This window comes from Lagenorhynchus albirostris, chromosome 16 (genome assembly GCF_949774975.1).
Source record: "Lagenorhynchus albirostris chromosome 16, mLagAlb1.1, whole genome shotgun sequence".
Classification (NCBI taxonomy): domain Eukaryota; kingdom Metazoa; phylum Chordata; class Mammalia; order Artiodactyla; family Delphinidae; genus Lagenorhynchus; species Lagenorhynchus albirostris.
In genome coordinates this window covers 15242247-15257842 of record NC_083110.1, presented here as the reverse complement: position 1 = coordinate 15257842, position 15596 = coordinate 15242247, and the positions used below count along the sequence as shown (strand labels likewise).

General features: G+C 41.4%; 1 protein-coding gene across 2 annotated transcripts in view; it reads right to left on the bottom strand.

The window, feature by feature from the left end:
* The window catches only part of ARID5B (AT-rich interaction domain 5B), a 189355-nt gene that overhangs the window by 32634 nt on the left and 141125 nt on the right, over nucleotides 1-15596 (bottom strand). The window contains exons 1-4 of one of the 2 annotated variants that reach the window (XM_060125628.1): nucleotides 14131-14273; nucleotides 12592-12704; nucleotides 6310-6514; nucleotides 4300-4352 (exon numbers count right to left, since the gene is read on the bottom strand). In XM_060125628.1, the coding sequence (XP_059981611.1) occupies nucleotides 4300-4352; nucleotides 6310-6514; nucleotides 12592-12704; nucleotides 14131-14134 (375 nt within the window). In that variant the 5' untranslated portion in view covers nucleotides 14135-14273. Of the gene's footprint in view, nucleotides 1-4299; nucleotides 4353-6309; nucleotides 6515-12591; nucleotides 12705-14130; nucleotides 14274-15596 lie in introns of those variants that run through there. The other variant, XM_060125627.1, reaches the window with a different exon arrangement.

Here is a 15596-nt window from a genome sequence, read left to right as displayed (position 1 = left end):
ATTGCCAGCCAATCAAAATGCCAGTATACTGTTCTTTAGGAAATCAAATCCATTCAATACATTTATGATCTCTAAACCTAGGGGTGCAGAGACACAATACACATTTCTAGCAGAGGCAGAAGAGGCCAAGAGAACAGAATATAGCCATTAGTTGAATGCTGTAAAGGCTTAAAATAGAACTTGTGCTCTTTTTTTTTTTTAATTCAATTTGAGGGTTGTGAAGGACTAAAATGAAATAATCCGTAATCCTCAATTCGAACCAGAAGGTTTGGAATAGTTTATAACCACAAACAAAAACAAGCCAATTAAGATGGCCTCTTTTTATAACCAGAAGGAATTCCAGAGAGATGTCTTTATCCAATCACAAGTTAACAGCAGAAGAAATATATCTACACATTTTAAACTTGCAATTTTTTACTATTACTGAGTATTTACATCTTCCAGACTTCCTGACCCATCTTCTAAGGTCACACATTTTTTCTCAAGAATCAGAAAATCTCAGCTAATAGTTAGTATATCTGGTAAGGTTCGTATTAAGTACAAAGAAATGACTGAAAGATGCTACCAATGAAGGTAGGTTATTAGATCTTTTTTTTTCCCCCAAAACATCACCCCAAATACATAAAAAGATACATAAGAGACTGCTGGGAATGGAAGGCACAAAGAATTTATAAATCTCTTTCTTCCCAGTGATACCATGGAGGTTGAAGTAATTATGCACAAAATTCTCAGCAATTCAGAATGTGAAGAATGCCACGGTGACCCCATTCAACTCATTTCATCTCCCTGTGCCTCAGTTTCATCTGCAGCAGGGCAAGGATCTTTTTCTGCATAAAGGCCAATTTGCGAAAAATAAAGTTAGGGGGCTACACTTTTCCTTGTTCAAAATGAAAATGGCTTATTGAGTCCCAATTTAAATTGCCACTTTACCAAACAGAAAAATATTCGTTGGAAACTTTGTGCTACTTCTGAGCCAAGGAATGTTAATATTCTGGCGTGTTTATTTAGTACTAGCATGAAGACAACATTCTAATCTTTGATACTTGACTTAGATGGGGGCTTCTGAAGCCAGGAGTTGTGAGGTCTAGTAATCACTGTTACCATTAGCTTTGAATTAACATAATCTGGGCAGCTTAAAAAAAAAAAAAGGATTCTCAAATTCTCAGGCCAGGACCCACCCCAGAGTTAATATCTCAGAGACTTAGAAAACTACTTACACTTTAAAGTTCCCCATTGAAAATTGGAGCCCCAGTTCTTGAGTAGCCTCTGGGAAGCCTTTAGAATCTTCTTCACTGATCTGGAAGATTCTAAGATCTCTTTTGAGCTCTAAATGACAAGTCTACACTTGCTTCCGACATCAGATAATCTCACAGATAAGTATCCTCTAGTAAGGCTGCGATGACAAGGTTAAGTCCTCAGACTGTGGATATCATTCATACATCTCCTGGAGTGACTTCAAAACTGAATCCTCACCGAGCATCTCATAGTTTTATTAGTCAAAATATACTAGAGAAAAATGTCTTCTGTACTTCACAGGTTCAAAAGCTTAAAGGTAGAAACAGGAGTGGCAAACTTAAGTGCCTGCAGGGCCAACAGGTAGTATGAGGCATTTTTTAAAAAGGAGGGAAGGAAGGAGGGAAAGGAGGAAAGAAAGAAGGCAGGAAAAATCCCACCAGTTGGCTTCGTTCAGTTTATGGCCCCACATAGATTTTACAGTGAGATAGCCACGTAGATTCACTGCTTGAGATGAGATGAAAAAATATGGCGTATTGTGAAGAGTGGCAGGGACCCGCCAAAGGATGAAGAAGTTGAAGGGTGAGTGGAGAGGGAAGGAGGGAAAGGGCCACCCCACAGGTCACCTGTCCTCTTTGTGGCTTGGCTGAAGAGACGTGAAACACATAACCAGATGGAAAGCAGGTGCCCGTCTGGTCTTGCCACGTTCACCCATCCCAGTCACTCTCTCCTCCACTCCATCCAGCACAACACAGTGCAGGAAGAGTAAGTGGCAAAACATAACACTCAACTTGTTATCGATCTTCATAGCCCCCAGCCCCATCCCTCACTGCCTAGCATCCAAGGGCCTTCTTCCCTCGGGCCCATCCTTCTCTCTGGATTCCCCTTCACGGTCACTTATCCCCACCACCTAGTGACTCTACTTTAAGTTACAAACTCTCTATACCCAACTTTATTCCACCTACATAGTTTGTTTCCCCATCTGATTTTCTCTTCCAAGAAGGCCATGATCTTTCACGTCTAAATTCCATCCATTCTCCAAAATTCTGCTCAACTGGCATCAGAGCCACAAGTCTTTCTTCCCCATCTCTAAACGAGGAAGTACTTTACCTGAACCGGGCGCTGATCTTTTTTTCCACCTTGCTTTATAATTACTGCCTTTCCTGGATGGTAAGCAACTGGAACCCCTGGCCTAGATATTTTTATGTCTCCCAGAGTGTCTAACACAATACCTTCTACACATAAGACACTCAGTAAATATGTGGTCAGGTGATCTGCTGATTGTGTCATTCATTCATTCATTCATTCATTCAACAGAAGAATAATAATCACTGTTTGTTCAAAGAGTATTGCAAATGCCTTGAGGCTCATCAGAAGTTTCTTTTGTATTTTCAACACCACTTTGCTATTGCATGTTAAAAAAAAAAAAATCCTTGTGCAAATACAGAAGATACAAAAGCAGGAAAAACTGATTCTGTGAAATTTACTGGCACTCTCCCTATCAGTGAATAACAAAAAATTCCTGGGTTTAAAAAGACATTCATAATGTTGTGCAATATCATGTAACTGCCTGCAGTCACGGTCCATAAGAATGTGTATTCCTACTCTGAACTTTAAAGGTTAGGCTTAAAAGTCTAGGCTATGGGGTTGACTCCTAAATTTATGAGACTAACACTGAATAAGTTATCAGCTTTTTCACATGCACAAAAGCTATAATTAGCTCAAGATTTTGCAAAACTACGAGCCACAGTGGGAAGGAGTCAAACTCCCTGTCCTATCAACAGATCCAACCAAGTGAAAAATTACATTATTTATTTTTCAATAGGGCACTTGGTAAAACAAGTATTTTAAGCAAATTCATGTCTATGAAATGCACCTTTAAATGTAGTTCATATGAGTATTCGATTTCCTTATAAAAATCTATGTATGCCCATATATTAAATAAGCATTTTACATGTATATAGACTCACATCAAAGAATTTTTAGTCAGAATTCACAGCAGGTATCTCTACATTAATACCAGATTACATGAGTCACATAACACTTGCTGTCTTTTCCCATCCCAAGCCCCTGACATCACACCCTTACATTAGTTTGTGGAACAATATGCTACATCTGGCAAGAAACACTCATTATTTTGGGTTAAAATGAATTTCATTTTCTTGACTCTGTGTCTCTCACTGTCATTTTACTACGATACAGGGATATACCCCAGGTTACTCTGTGAGGAAAGAAAAAAAACAATTTCTTCTTCAATTGTAGAAGAACCTGCGCAACTCAATCTGATCATTGTGTGGAGGAGAAAATCTTTCCAGTGACGACATCTTCCTGTGTCACTTGATTTTATTACAGATGTCATCTCTGCGTGCTGCATTAGTGCAGCTCTCTCTTCTTCTTTCAAGATTTTAATCTGAGTCTGTTGCTCTAACATTTTATCAGTTCAAAATACATGCTGTAAACCTCCCTGGCCATCAGATTTTCCTGTGAGCTAAAAATAACCCGTTCCTGTCAGTTAGAATTAGCTGATAAAGAGTGTCAGAGCCTGTTCTGAATAAGTTTGATAACTTCCTGTTTATGTGGCACTGACCCTTGTCTAATAAAGCTTCTTTGCCCTAGAATGAGAGGAGATTCTGCTGCTTTCTATTCCTTAATGGCCAATACTGATTACTTTTGAAAGCCTTTAATACATTTCCCATATTAGACATGAACAGATGTCAGGTATGTTGCCAAGGGAAATTTCTTTTATGCAATCTTGGCTTGTTGTACAATAATAGCCCTTTCTCAACATGGGAAAAAATTACAGACCCAACTAATTTCCCTGACAGGGGAGAGTTACATATGTTTTCCACTTGTAGTTTTTACGACAAGTTTACAATTTTGCCAAACCTGGAACTAATTGGGACTGTTTCCAAAAGCGGCCCAATAAACCCCCAAAAGTGTAGAGCCATTTGAAAAGGTAAGTCAGCGATGGTTTGCTTTTTACATTTTCTCCATTTTGGTCACAGCAGGGTGCGGGTGGGGGGTTAGATTGCAAAACTATTTCATTTAAGTCGCTTAAACACTTACTGTTTCATATCCTCCCAGTTTTTGAGCAGCTTGAAACATAGTCCAAAGGTTAACTGTTAGAGGGACAATAAGTATTTAGATAAGCATTGCATTAACATATTTCCAAGAAATGTCAATTAAAACATTTTGCTTTGTTTTTTCAATGAGAAAGAGAAAAAAAAAAAAAAAAAGAAATACTAACAGTAACCCAGAGAGCTAAGTTCTTAGGAAACAATTTGCCAAAGGGTGTTCAACAACAGGATATATTAGTACCACTTAAAATATTTCTTAAAAAAGAAACAGTCACAAATACGGAAATAGTTCTACTTTTAGGATAAAGGACAAACACAATTTTTAGTCCTATTGCCATCAGCAGACCAAGGGAAGCTAAGTTACAGCCTCCTTGGGAAAAGAGGGGGATTTCAAAATGGGGGCTGTTCTTGTAGGACCCTTAGAAAGAAGCCATTGACTAAAGGGTAATATCTAATGCCTCCTTCAGATAAGAACTCTCCATAATCAATAAATAACAGCCACTTTAATATATGATTAGCTTCTTAATAGAATGTCTGATGGCAGCACTATATTAAAAGCTCATAGCATATTTCATTAGCACATGGTACCTTGCACTGAGCAGGGAAATAGATATTTCACCCTTGAGGCTGCAGTGATACAACAGATCAAAGGAAAGGAAGATACTGGTTCACAGAGCAATTGAGTCATTTGTCCACTCAGTCCCCTAACTTGCCTGTGTGATGTTGCACATATGTATTTTTAAAAACAATTTTCTCTTCTCAGGACATGCATGTGTTTATGCTATTAAACATCTACGCCAAATTGCTAGCAACCCTGTTCATTTGTACTAAATACCATGGAATGGGACTGCTGCGGATTTGATTCTTTCACAAGAGGGGAAAATTGAACTTCAAGTAATTCCTTGGTAAAGGAAATGAAGAATAAAATTAAAATTTAAAAAAAAAAAAAAAAGGCTCTTTGACACAACACGTTCGAAAAGCCTCATTGAACCCTGCACTGTTTCAAAGCTATCAAGAGCCCTGCCTCAGCCTTGATTTAATCTGAACCAATGCATAATGCAACAAAGCTGTTCATAGTACATTAATTTTACTTCTATTTCAAGCAACCAGTTTTCAGACAAACATTGTAATCATTCGTAGTTATATAAGTTTATAATAGCTGCAAGTGTTCTCTTGCAATCAGTGCCAGTTGCCATTAGGTATGTAAATTGTTATGTAAAACATACAGGTTTGACATTCTTCATCAAAATGACACATGGTTTTAATCTAGGAAGATACATTTGGAGAAAATACTATTTCAAGCCAGGGGCTCATCGCTTTGTGTGCCACGAAGTCCAGACAGAGGCAGGATATATATTCAGTTGTGAAATCAGGACAGGGTCTGGGTTTCTTCTCTTTTTATAAGGAATTCTGCTCAGCTAAGAGTTCCCTGTTCTACTTTAAAATATATGACGACGCTTACATGTACATGTCAAAGTAATTCAAAATTGGGCCCTCGGTTCAAATTTGTGTATTTCTTGTTTCCTCTGAAGTCATCAGGTCTTTGTTATCTCCTAACAAATCTGGGGCTTAGGAAATATGTTTTCTCTTTGTGGTTGTTTTGTCCATCTTTTAATGTCCTCCTTTTAAAAGCTGTCTCTTCAGGCAACATCTATGCCTGATAAAGCTACGTCATATTATTATCTCAGAAGAAAGGCGTTACGGACACTCAAGACTGACAAAACAGAAAAAGAGGAACTTTCAACATGTCTATTTCCAGTCATCATCAGTGGATTCGAGCCTATAAATATCTCACTGCAACTGCCCCAGAAGGGAACAATATCGCGGAAGGAGGCAGGGGGAAAAATTCCTGGCCTGGATGATTTGTCGATTTAGTACAAACAGAGAACATCATCTCCAGAATAGGATTTCAACATAATCCTGAGTCAAAATCCTTTTCCCCCAATTCAATGAATGTGAGCGGTTTTGATATTTCAGAAATGAAAACAAGTATACTTACTCTGTTTAAAACCTAAATACGGTATTCGTTCTATGGGCGTCTTCCTTTCTTTCATGTATTTATAAAGTGCCACCAGGAAGGCCTGCTCATCTGCCCTGCACTCTTCACCAATTCCAACCTTTGGTTTTTCTTCATTGGAGACTTTTTTACAGTTATTATGGTTATTCTTCGGCTTGGTCAAGGCTGACCTGGCCTCACATTTCACCTGGAAAAGGGAAAAAAATATGCCACATCAAATCGAGCACCGCTCTGGAACACTTACAAACACACAGCTAGGACAGGAACCAGTAAACTACCCTTGCCCTGAAATAGCTCTTAGAGGCACCGCTGGATAGGAATCGTCTTAGACCAGGAGATGGTAAATTTCTGTGAAGGGCCGGATAGTAACTATGGTAGGCTTTGGGGCACTATTGTCTTGGTCACAGCTACTCAACCCTAGCACCGAGAGCCATCCCAGACAAAATGTAAATGAATGGATGAGGTTGTGTTCCAATAAAATTTTATTTATAGAAACAGGTGGCCAGTGGGCCATGGTTTGCCAAGCTGCGCCAGCCTCTTTTAGACTCGTTACACGTATGTTGATATGAAACCAGAAACAGTGTTTGCATCTACTAGGACCATTCTCCTGTCTCTTTATACACTTTATTTTCCTAAGGGGCACCATCTGTTACTATCATTCAAGGAACGTTCTTAATAACAGTCCCATGCTTCGCATTTTGTATCAAAATGAAAGGCAAGTGTATTTCTTCATAGTAAACTTATCTTGTTGCCACTCTTCCCAGCAAACTGGAAAAACAGGTCAATGCTGGCAGATGTTGGCATCAGGAATACCAGCAAGGTCTCTGCTATATGTCACCCGAGGGTGATGCCCAGATACACCCTCAGTAGGAAACAAAACACCCCACTCTTTAAGGAGGGTGTCTCGCTTTTCAGTCAGCTCTGAGAATCTCATAGATGTTAAGTTGCCACAAAAGAAAAAGTAGAGGTCAGCTAAAAACCCAAGAAGAGTAAGTGAAAAGCTCCATAATTAATAAATAAATGACAGTACATGGGCCAGATGTTCTTCCCTCCATGCTCCAGGCAAGTACGGAGCCCGCCACACGGAGCGGCCAACCTCATGTTCCCTCCTCGCTGCCACGTTCTACAAGAGGCCTTTGATGGCTGTTAAATGTAACGGCTGAGCTGCTGAGCTATTTTAATTGTCAAAGGGGGAAGTACAAAGGGTCAAGCTGCGAGTTCAAGTGAGCCCATGGGGAATGTGTACATTCCAATATTCGTTACATCTCCCGATCCAACGTCTGAGAGAAGAGGATGACTGCCCAGGAAATGTTACGAATTAAAATGTCCCACACATTCAACAAGGTTTTCCATTTCAGATTTCTGACCCCTCTTATTCTTTCCCTTCAGAGTCTCCTTCCCAAGAGCTAAGAACATAAAAGGCCTCACTTATTTACTAAAGGGGAACCTCTCCTCTAAGAACATAAAAGGCTACATTTATCTATTAAAGGGAAACAAACGTCTCCTCTGCAAGGGTCTTCTTTATCGTTTATTCTCTCAAATGGACACACTAGTTTAATATCTTTAGAGTCCTGGAAAAAAAATAAAACTTCCTGCACAACTCAATCAACTGGGCCTCTAGATAAGATTTTAATTTTTAAAGATCGGTGGAAGTGGGATGAAAACATTTTTCCATATAAGATTTCTTCTTACAGTATTTTCAAACTTTAGTACTTTGTAACATTATATTAAGGCAAGCATCCTGGGAAACTTTATATTGTCATCATTTTTCACTGTCAAATTTCAGATTGTTGAGTCTAAAGTTCTGACGAAATCGATCATTTAACGGCTCTTTAAAATCATAAAATCACTCCAGTTCTAACCTGTCTTGCTCTCTGGCCTTTTTTGAGTGTTTACTATGTAGCCAGGCTCTATTCTAAGCCCTGTGCGGGCCCTATCTCATTTCATGCTCACAACCCTAATGGGGCAGGTTATTACTCTATGAGGGAGGAGGAAACTGAGGTACAGAGAGGATGGGTAACACATCCAAGATCACAAGATCATGTCCAGGTTAGTAAGTGGCGAGTCTGGAATTTGAACCCAGGTAGTCTCACTCAATGGCTTGTGGTTTTTTAAACACTGTATTTTACTGACACTCATAAAAATATTAAATTGATAGTCAAAACATACTTCCAATTAAAGACCATATCTTATCACTAGGCATTACAAAACCTACAGCTTAGAAATGTGATTTATCAAATGAGAAGTTGAAGATAAAACTCGGTGGTTTCCAAAGTGTAAAAGGGCTCCATTCCTTCCATTGTGTGTTGAGCAGAGGGAAGGAAACCAGTATCAATGGAGCAGCGCGCCCTGGGCTTCACACAGCCTACCTAATGTTCAGAAGAATCATAAAAGGGAGGTTTTGAGCCCCATTTTACAGTCAAGGAAACTGAAGCTCAGCGGTATGTATTTTAGTATGTGGCTAGTGTCGGGTAGAGCTCTGAGTTGAGAACTCAGGTCTCCCACACTCCAAACCCATCTTTTAAAACCAGGAGTAGGTGTCAGTTTTGCATATAAAATAGGCTGAGGTCTTAAATCTGCAGTGATAACGGGCCACTTACTTATATTGTTAGGTCAGAAGCGCCACTGTTAAGGGAGTGTGAGGTTTGCCCCTCAGTGTCTAGGGAGCTGCCTCACCCATGCAGAAACACCCAGAAACAGAAGGAAAGCACAGAGGGCGTGCACAACCCCGACCCAAAGTCATTCAGACCCCATGATCACAGGGGAGGCTCCAGGTGATGCTGGGCTGCCACCTACTGCCACCTACTGAGCTGCATCCTGAAAGTCAGGGGGCTTCTCTTGGGGGCCAGGGGCTTCGTAAGACATTAACAGTGGTTTCTGTCCTCAGACTAGCTCCTACGTTTCTTCACTTAACATAAATGAGCCCTTTAGGGTATTATTCTGTTTCTGGATAGGACCAGGCCAAGTTCCTTTCTACATTTTTTTCCACACTTACCGGAAACATTCTCAGCGTTTTAAGCTACTGAAATATGACACGGGAGCTAGTCTTCATGCTGACCTTGAGAAAGCCCAGCCTTTTGATGGTAACAGTTAATTACTAGATCTGTTCCCCCCGACTCCGCTCCCCCCCCCCACCAGACCTGAACACCTTACACTTGTTGAGTTCACTAAGAGCTTTGGGGTTTCCAAAGTGATTGAGGAAGTGCTAATTAAAGAATCCACATTTAACATTTTCAGTGAACCACCACCTATTTGATATTAACCACATCCTTTCACTGGATTGAGTTGTAACTAATTCAGCCTTCAACTGGGGCAGCAAGATGTGCTGAACCGGCAGGAAAGGAACTAAAGTCTAATTTCGATTTGGTCACTAACTTCCTAGGAAACCCTCATTTTCTTCCTCAGGAAAGCAAGAAGGATAATCCCTGGGGTGAATTCTGCGAACCAAATGGGATGAAAAATATCACATTTGTGAAGTATCAAAAGTATTCTTGTGATTTAAAGGGAAGAACCTATTGCAGTTTCCCTTTTTAATGTTCCTTTAAGAATACAAGAATATAAGCCACCTGTTAATGTACTTCTGGCCTTTGGAAAGTGCTTACAGGATGTGAAAAGTCATTTGCCTTTTATCAATGGAGGCCTTTCATTAGAGAGCCAGGCTAAGAAGACTTCTCTTGTATAGGTCGGCATTATGAATGGGCTTTTGCCCCAGACCTGGATTTGTGTTGGACACATTCATGACATCTTCAGAGAACTGGTAGCCTCTTCTCCATGAGACTTTTGCTATTGTTGGAAAGCCATGAAATTCTCTGTCCCTTGGAAAACAGAGTCTTGCAAAGTTAGTTTTCATGTTCTCACTGAAAGAGGGCAACCTTTGGATAGCAACAGGCAAATTACTTGACTTCCGTTTCCAGTCATGCACACAACAAAGTGAGTGGGTTCTTACTCTAAGAGCTCTGCTGCATGGAGCTGCAGGAAGCTGGTACTGATCCACAGTTAGAAATGGTCTGTTTGAGGCACTCTTGAAAAAAAAAACAGTCACACAAGTCTTGGTCATAAAGCCAAACTATCACCTGAAATGTTGCTTCCGGTTCAGCAAATGATCAGATGGTCACAGACTTGTAACCTCTACGGTAGCGTTTCATGAGAAAAGACCACTTTAAGTCACACACGTCTTTTTAACGCTGTCCCGGCCCCAGATGTGGCCTGTCCATTCAGCAGGGATTTTACATCCATTTGTTGGGGCCAACAGATAAGCCCGCCATACTTCATACCTACCAGTCTCTCTCTTCTAGGTGAAGCGGTCTTTCCAGACCCACTGGAAGCAGACAAAGCAGGACTGTAATCCAAGACTCCGAGAGGAGCAGGGCGTTTAAACCAGTCCCCGGGAGCTGACTGCAGCATGACATTCATCAAGTCACCATTGAAACGAATGACGGAAGGATGACCCTCCTTCTGGTAAAGATGCTAAGTGGCAGTGCTGGTGCAAATCAAGTGGAGAAGGTCACTCAGAAAACCCAGGCTTCACAACTGTCCCTTCTGAGAAGGGTAAGTCAGTGAACAGCAAATACAGACTGCAGTTCTCTTCAGTTTTGTGGGTCCGAGTAGGAGTCCTGAGCTGCCTTCCACGGAGGGTGATATTCGAGGTGCTGTTCTTTCAGATCAATTGTATGAGTTCCTGTAAAACTCCCAGAGGCACTCTTTGGTGGTGGCTCCAAATGACATGAGAAGGAGCTTCCTCCTGCTGGGCTCAGGTGCAGAACATGCTGGGATAAACACGTGATGTCACCTTAGAGGTATGGGGCAGGGCGCCAACACAAGACCTTGTCAGGACAAGCTCTGCTGAATGCCACGATCCTAAAACCCTCTCGCTGCATTCTGCAGTATCTTGCAAGCCATGTCACAGGGAACAAACTGTTCCCGCTGACATCCTTCAAGACCACAGAAGTCGAAGCCCTAGATAGGTAGTTGTAGGGCCAAGATGTCCGAATTACTAGAAAATTCATTTTTGGTATCCACACAGACTCACTTGGCAGAAGGTTAAAGGAACAGAACAAAAATAACTTTAGGGAAAAACAGATTTGTTTTTAGCCAGAAAACACACATTTCTACTGGGTGGTCTCTTTTTAACCCCTTGCAGTCTTGGAAGCATGAAGAAATTTTAACCCATAAGTCCTCAGAACTTCCTGATGAAATAATCCTTGAAGATAAGCTATAGAAAGTGAATGTCTGGGATTTGCTTCTTTTCACTGGGAGGAGAAGAGGAGGCCATGGCAGAAAAATAGTAGATGGTCAACAGAGAACTGAATTCATGTTTTCCTACTTTAGGATCTTCCAAATTCACTAATAATGCTCCCATTTTCGTAAGCTTAGTCCTTGGATCTGCAAACGTGGTATCAGTTGAAATCCGGGCTTCAATTCAGGTCCTAAAGGGGCTACTGCTGTCTTTGGCACAGAAACAACACCTAAACGCAAACACCCCGTAAACGGAATCATGGAAACACGATCCAAGCCACAAAAGTAAAAAAAAAAAAAAAAAAAAGATAAGCCTAAAAATATGAAGTGACACTTCACCCTTCATGGTGCTAAATACTTCAGGCATGCACTTTCCAGATTCCAAAGACTGCTTAGGCCCCAGGGCCTGAAAAAGAGCCTAGAGTTTGGACTTTCATTCTGCATCAAGAGTGATCTTTAAACACATGTAAATCTATATATGAGTATATGTATCCACGTAAGTACTGGGCTACGTGTCTTTAATTCTAAGGTAAATTAGAGGTGACTTTGAAAAAAAAGTAACTTGAAAAAAGATTAATTATAGCCATTTCTAATTTCATCCTGTTAACCGCTGAAACATATTTAGACGAATACATTCAGAGAGAGGATGGTTCAGCTTGTCTATTTTTGATACAAGCAGAGTAAACTATGTCATTGTGTCACCTACTATGAAATCTCAGCCTCAATGACGTGGGCGCTTAATCATCTGTCCTTTACCCAACAGGCCAAACAGGGAGGTGGGAATTCTTTCTGCTGACTAATCAAAATGCCTGCACTGCCCCTCCCCCACCCCACCCCCACCCCCGGGGGAGGGGAGGGGAGGGGAGGGGTGGGGAGGTGGCGGGAACAGGAACAGCAGAGAGCTGTGAATAGCGAAGTCAGACTCTGAATTGAAAACTGCCACCAAGACACAGGAGCAGAGAGAGAAAGAGAAGAGGGGAAAACAAAAAGATGCAGCAAAACGAATACCATGGAGCCGAATGACTGTACCTTGGCAACGGATTTGCCATCGGAATTGTTGTTGGAATCTTTACCACCACTGAATGAATCTCTTCTCTGTGGGCATGGTTTCTTTTTGCGTGGTCTGCCTTTAAGATTTGGCGCTGAAAACAAATGGAGAACAGATGAGATACATTTTCATTTGCGTGGGTTTCCTTATGAAAAACCAAGGATGTTAAAACTCCAGTGGCGCCCTCTAATTGTTCAGAGAAACATACACATCTGTGGTAGCCAAGCCTCCTTTCAGGCGTCTCTCTCTGAAAGGCTGCCTCTTGGTAGACTGTACACTTCTGTCCATGTTCCCCAAAGCTCATCTATTACACTTGAACGTGTCTAATTAATATAAATAAAACGAAGCCCTCAGCTTTAAAGGGTTAGGATAAGGAAAATGCACTTCCCCACTGTTATCAAAGAAACATGTTGGGCTGAAAGACAGCCCTGAGCCTGGCTCATTCTTTGTTTCTTGTTTTGCATCTTGTTTTCAGAAACCCAAATGATATGCCAGCCCATTATGGTATCATAGTAATGTAACGTTTGAAAACATCTCTCTTCAAAAGTGGAGACATGAGTGTTTTCTCAAAGTATGATACAAATAAGTAAGGAGAGAGCTGTAAAAAAAAGAGGCATTCAAAATAACAATCTGAAAAATATTATCCCATGTATTTACTATTAATATTGCGACTAGCATGCTTCAAATCTCAACAAATCTGGCAGATACATTTAAGTCAGCATGTTCTCTTTTCCTTTTCAATATATTTTTTTTATGAAGATCTTGAGGGTTACTTAAAATAACTTCCAAAGATCACACTGGAGTTAGCCTGATTCCGTGGAGATTATACTTTTTAAAAGCCACAGACAAGACACAAATCAAAGTTATATTTCATCTTGGATGCTGAGTTTGAATCCCTTTAAGATCCATACAGAAAGAAGGAGGGAAAAAAAAAAAAAGGCTGCTGTTTATTGAGTGCTACGACTCTCCGGCATCAGCTTTCACATTTAACTTCATCAGTCACCGGAGTCAAGCAAAAATAAAACAAACCAACTATCCGACTAGCCCTTGAAGAATTCCAAACTAACAAATTATACCCCAAGCAATTTCTTTAGGACCTTTCAAGGTACCCACACTTCTTTATTGCTTTAAGGTATGATTATGACCATGGAAAATCTGAACAACTCAAACCCTCTTAACTGTTGTTAATCTTACTCATGTCACGCCACTAACCAGTGCTTTTAGGGCACTGTACACTGGACTCCTCTTAACAAACACAATTAATCCCACTGATTTGATTTTCTACTGTGGATAACAGTCTTGCTGTTGACAAAGCACAATAAAGCAGAGCTGCCTTTACGATCAGGCAAAAGTTTAAAAAGTGGTTTTGGGGCTCAGGCTCCCCCCCTTCCCAAATCCGTTCTCCTCTCATTTCCCCAAAACGTTTGTCTTAAAGTCCATCTCAGAAAGCCAGCCTGGAATCATCAAAGGCAAACAAACTCACAAACAAAAAAATCAAGCAAAGAGAAAGCGGCGATTACCCATTCCAGTCGACAAACATCTGCCTGATGATGTCTGTGCGCGTGAAAGCTACAGCATGTGACTGCTTCCCGGCCCTGTGTCCCTGAAGTCTCGACTTGACTTGGTGTGGATGTCAGCTTCCCTCCGAATGCGAGCTGCGAGGCTCAGCGCTCTGCTTACAACTCCCCTCCCCCGGCAGCTCCATTACTCATGTAAACACACAGCAGTGACTAGCACGGGGGTGTGTGGGATGAGCTCCGAGGACTTGGCTTGAGTTGCCAGACTGGCAGGCAGGGCTTGCCTCTCTCTGAGACTACCACACGGGGTTGGTGATTTCATCCGGCCTGTTTTGTGGATCCTGGCCTCCTGTTCCCCTGTCAGAGCCCGATGCCACCTTCCTTCCAGGCTCGGCCTGGAGCCAGGGCGGGGACCATTTTGGTTTGAGGACGCAGTGTAGCACAGAAGTGTTTCCACAACTGACCCAAGGGCTAAGACTTTAATGACCGCGAGGGAAGGATGTACTTTCAAGTCCCTTATCATAATAATAGCAGAACAGAAAGCTGACAGAAACCCACAGAACTTGGGGTAGGTCTGAGGCATTTCGTTAAAAGGAAGAAAACAATCTTGCCTCTGTTCTAAGACTTGTTACTGTGATCGTTCCTTCCTAACATGTTGGCAAAAAGCATTTAAGCCTAAAAGGCATGCATTTCCAGAAAAGCTTTCAAATCCCAAAGGCCTTTTAGATAGAGAGAACTTGCACTGAACAGGCTGTTTTGAATAAAGGCAAAGGTTCCGGGAACTGACAATAAGTCATCCCCAAATCAGGTCTATTTTCTCCATTCTCTGAGCTGCTTTTCAGAACCCAGAGAGGCACATGCCCTTCCCCAGCAAATTCTGAGAATTGCAAATTTAGAACAGACTAACACCTAATAATCTGGTCGCACAAACTTAAACTCTAAGTGGAATCTGATCAAGAGAAAAAGGCTTTTGTCCCTAAGAAAGGCAAGTACACTGATGTTTCAGGCATGGTTAGGTAAATCTCACCAGTCACTACAGCCTCAAACTCAAATACCTCTTTTAGTCTCCCCTCTGAACTTCTTTTCTGACCTTCTCTGATGGAAAGTATCACTGTATTATTTGTACTTCAGCTGTGTCTCATAGCTTATTATTATACAAAGTTGGAGAGTCCTTAAGGGCAGGACCATGTTAGATTCATTTTTCTCTGCCCCAGTATCCATCCAGGGGCAGCACTGCCTAATATACTGTTGAATAATCAAGTGACTAGTGGAAATACAGGTGCCCACATAGGCCTCCTTGGTGTCAAGAGCTGGGCCCGCCGACCTGACCACATGTATTCCCCGTCACACTGGGCACCTGAAAAACAGCACTCACCTTTGCTGCTTACCTGTGAGCTCTGGGAGCACACACCAGTGACTTGAGTTTGCTGTGGGAAATGAGACAGGAAACCTACAGCCTTTGGTTCCTG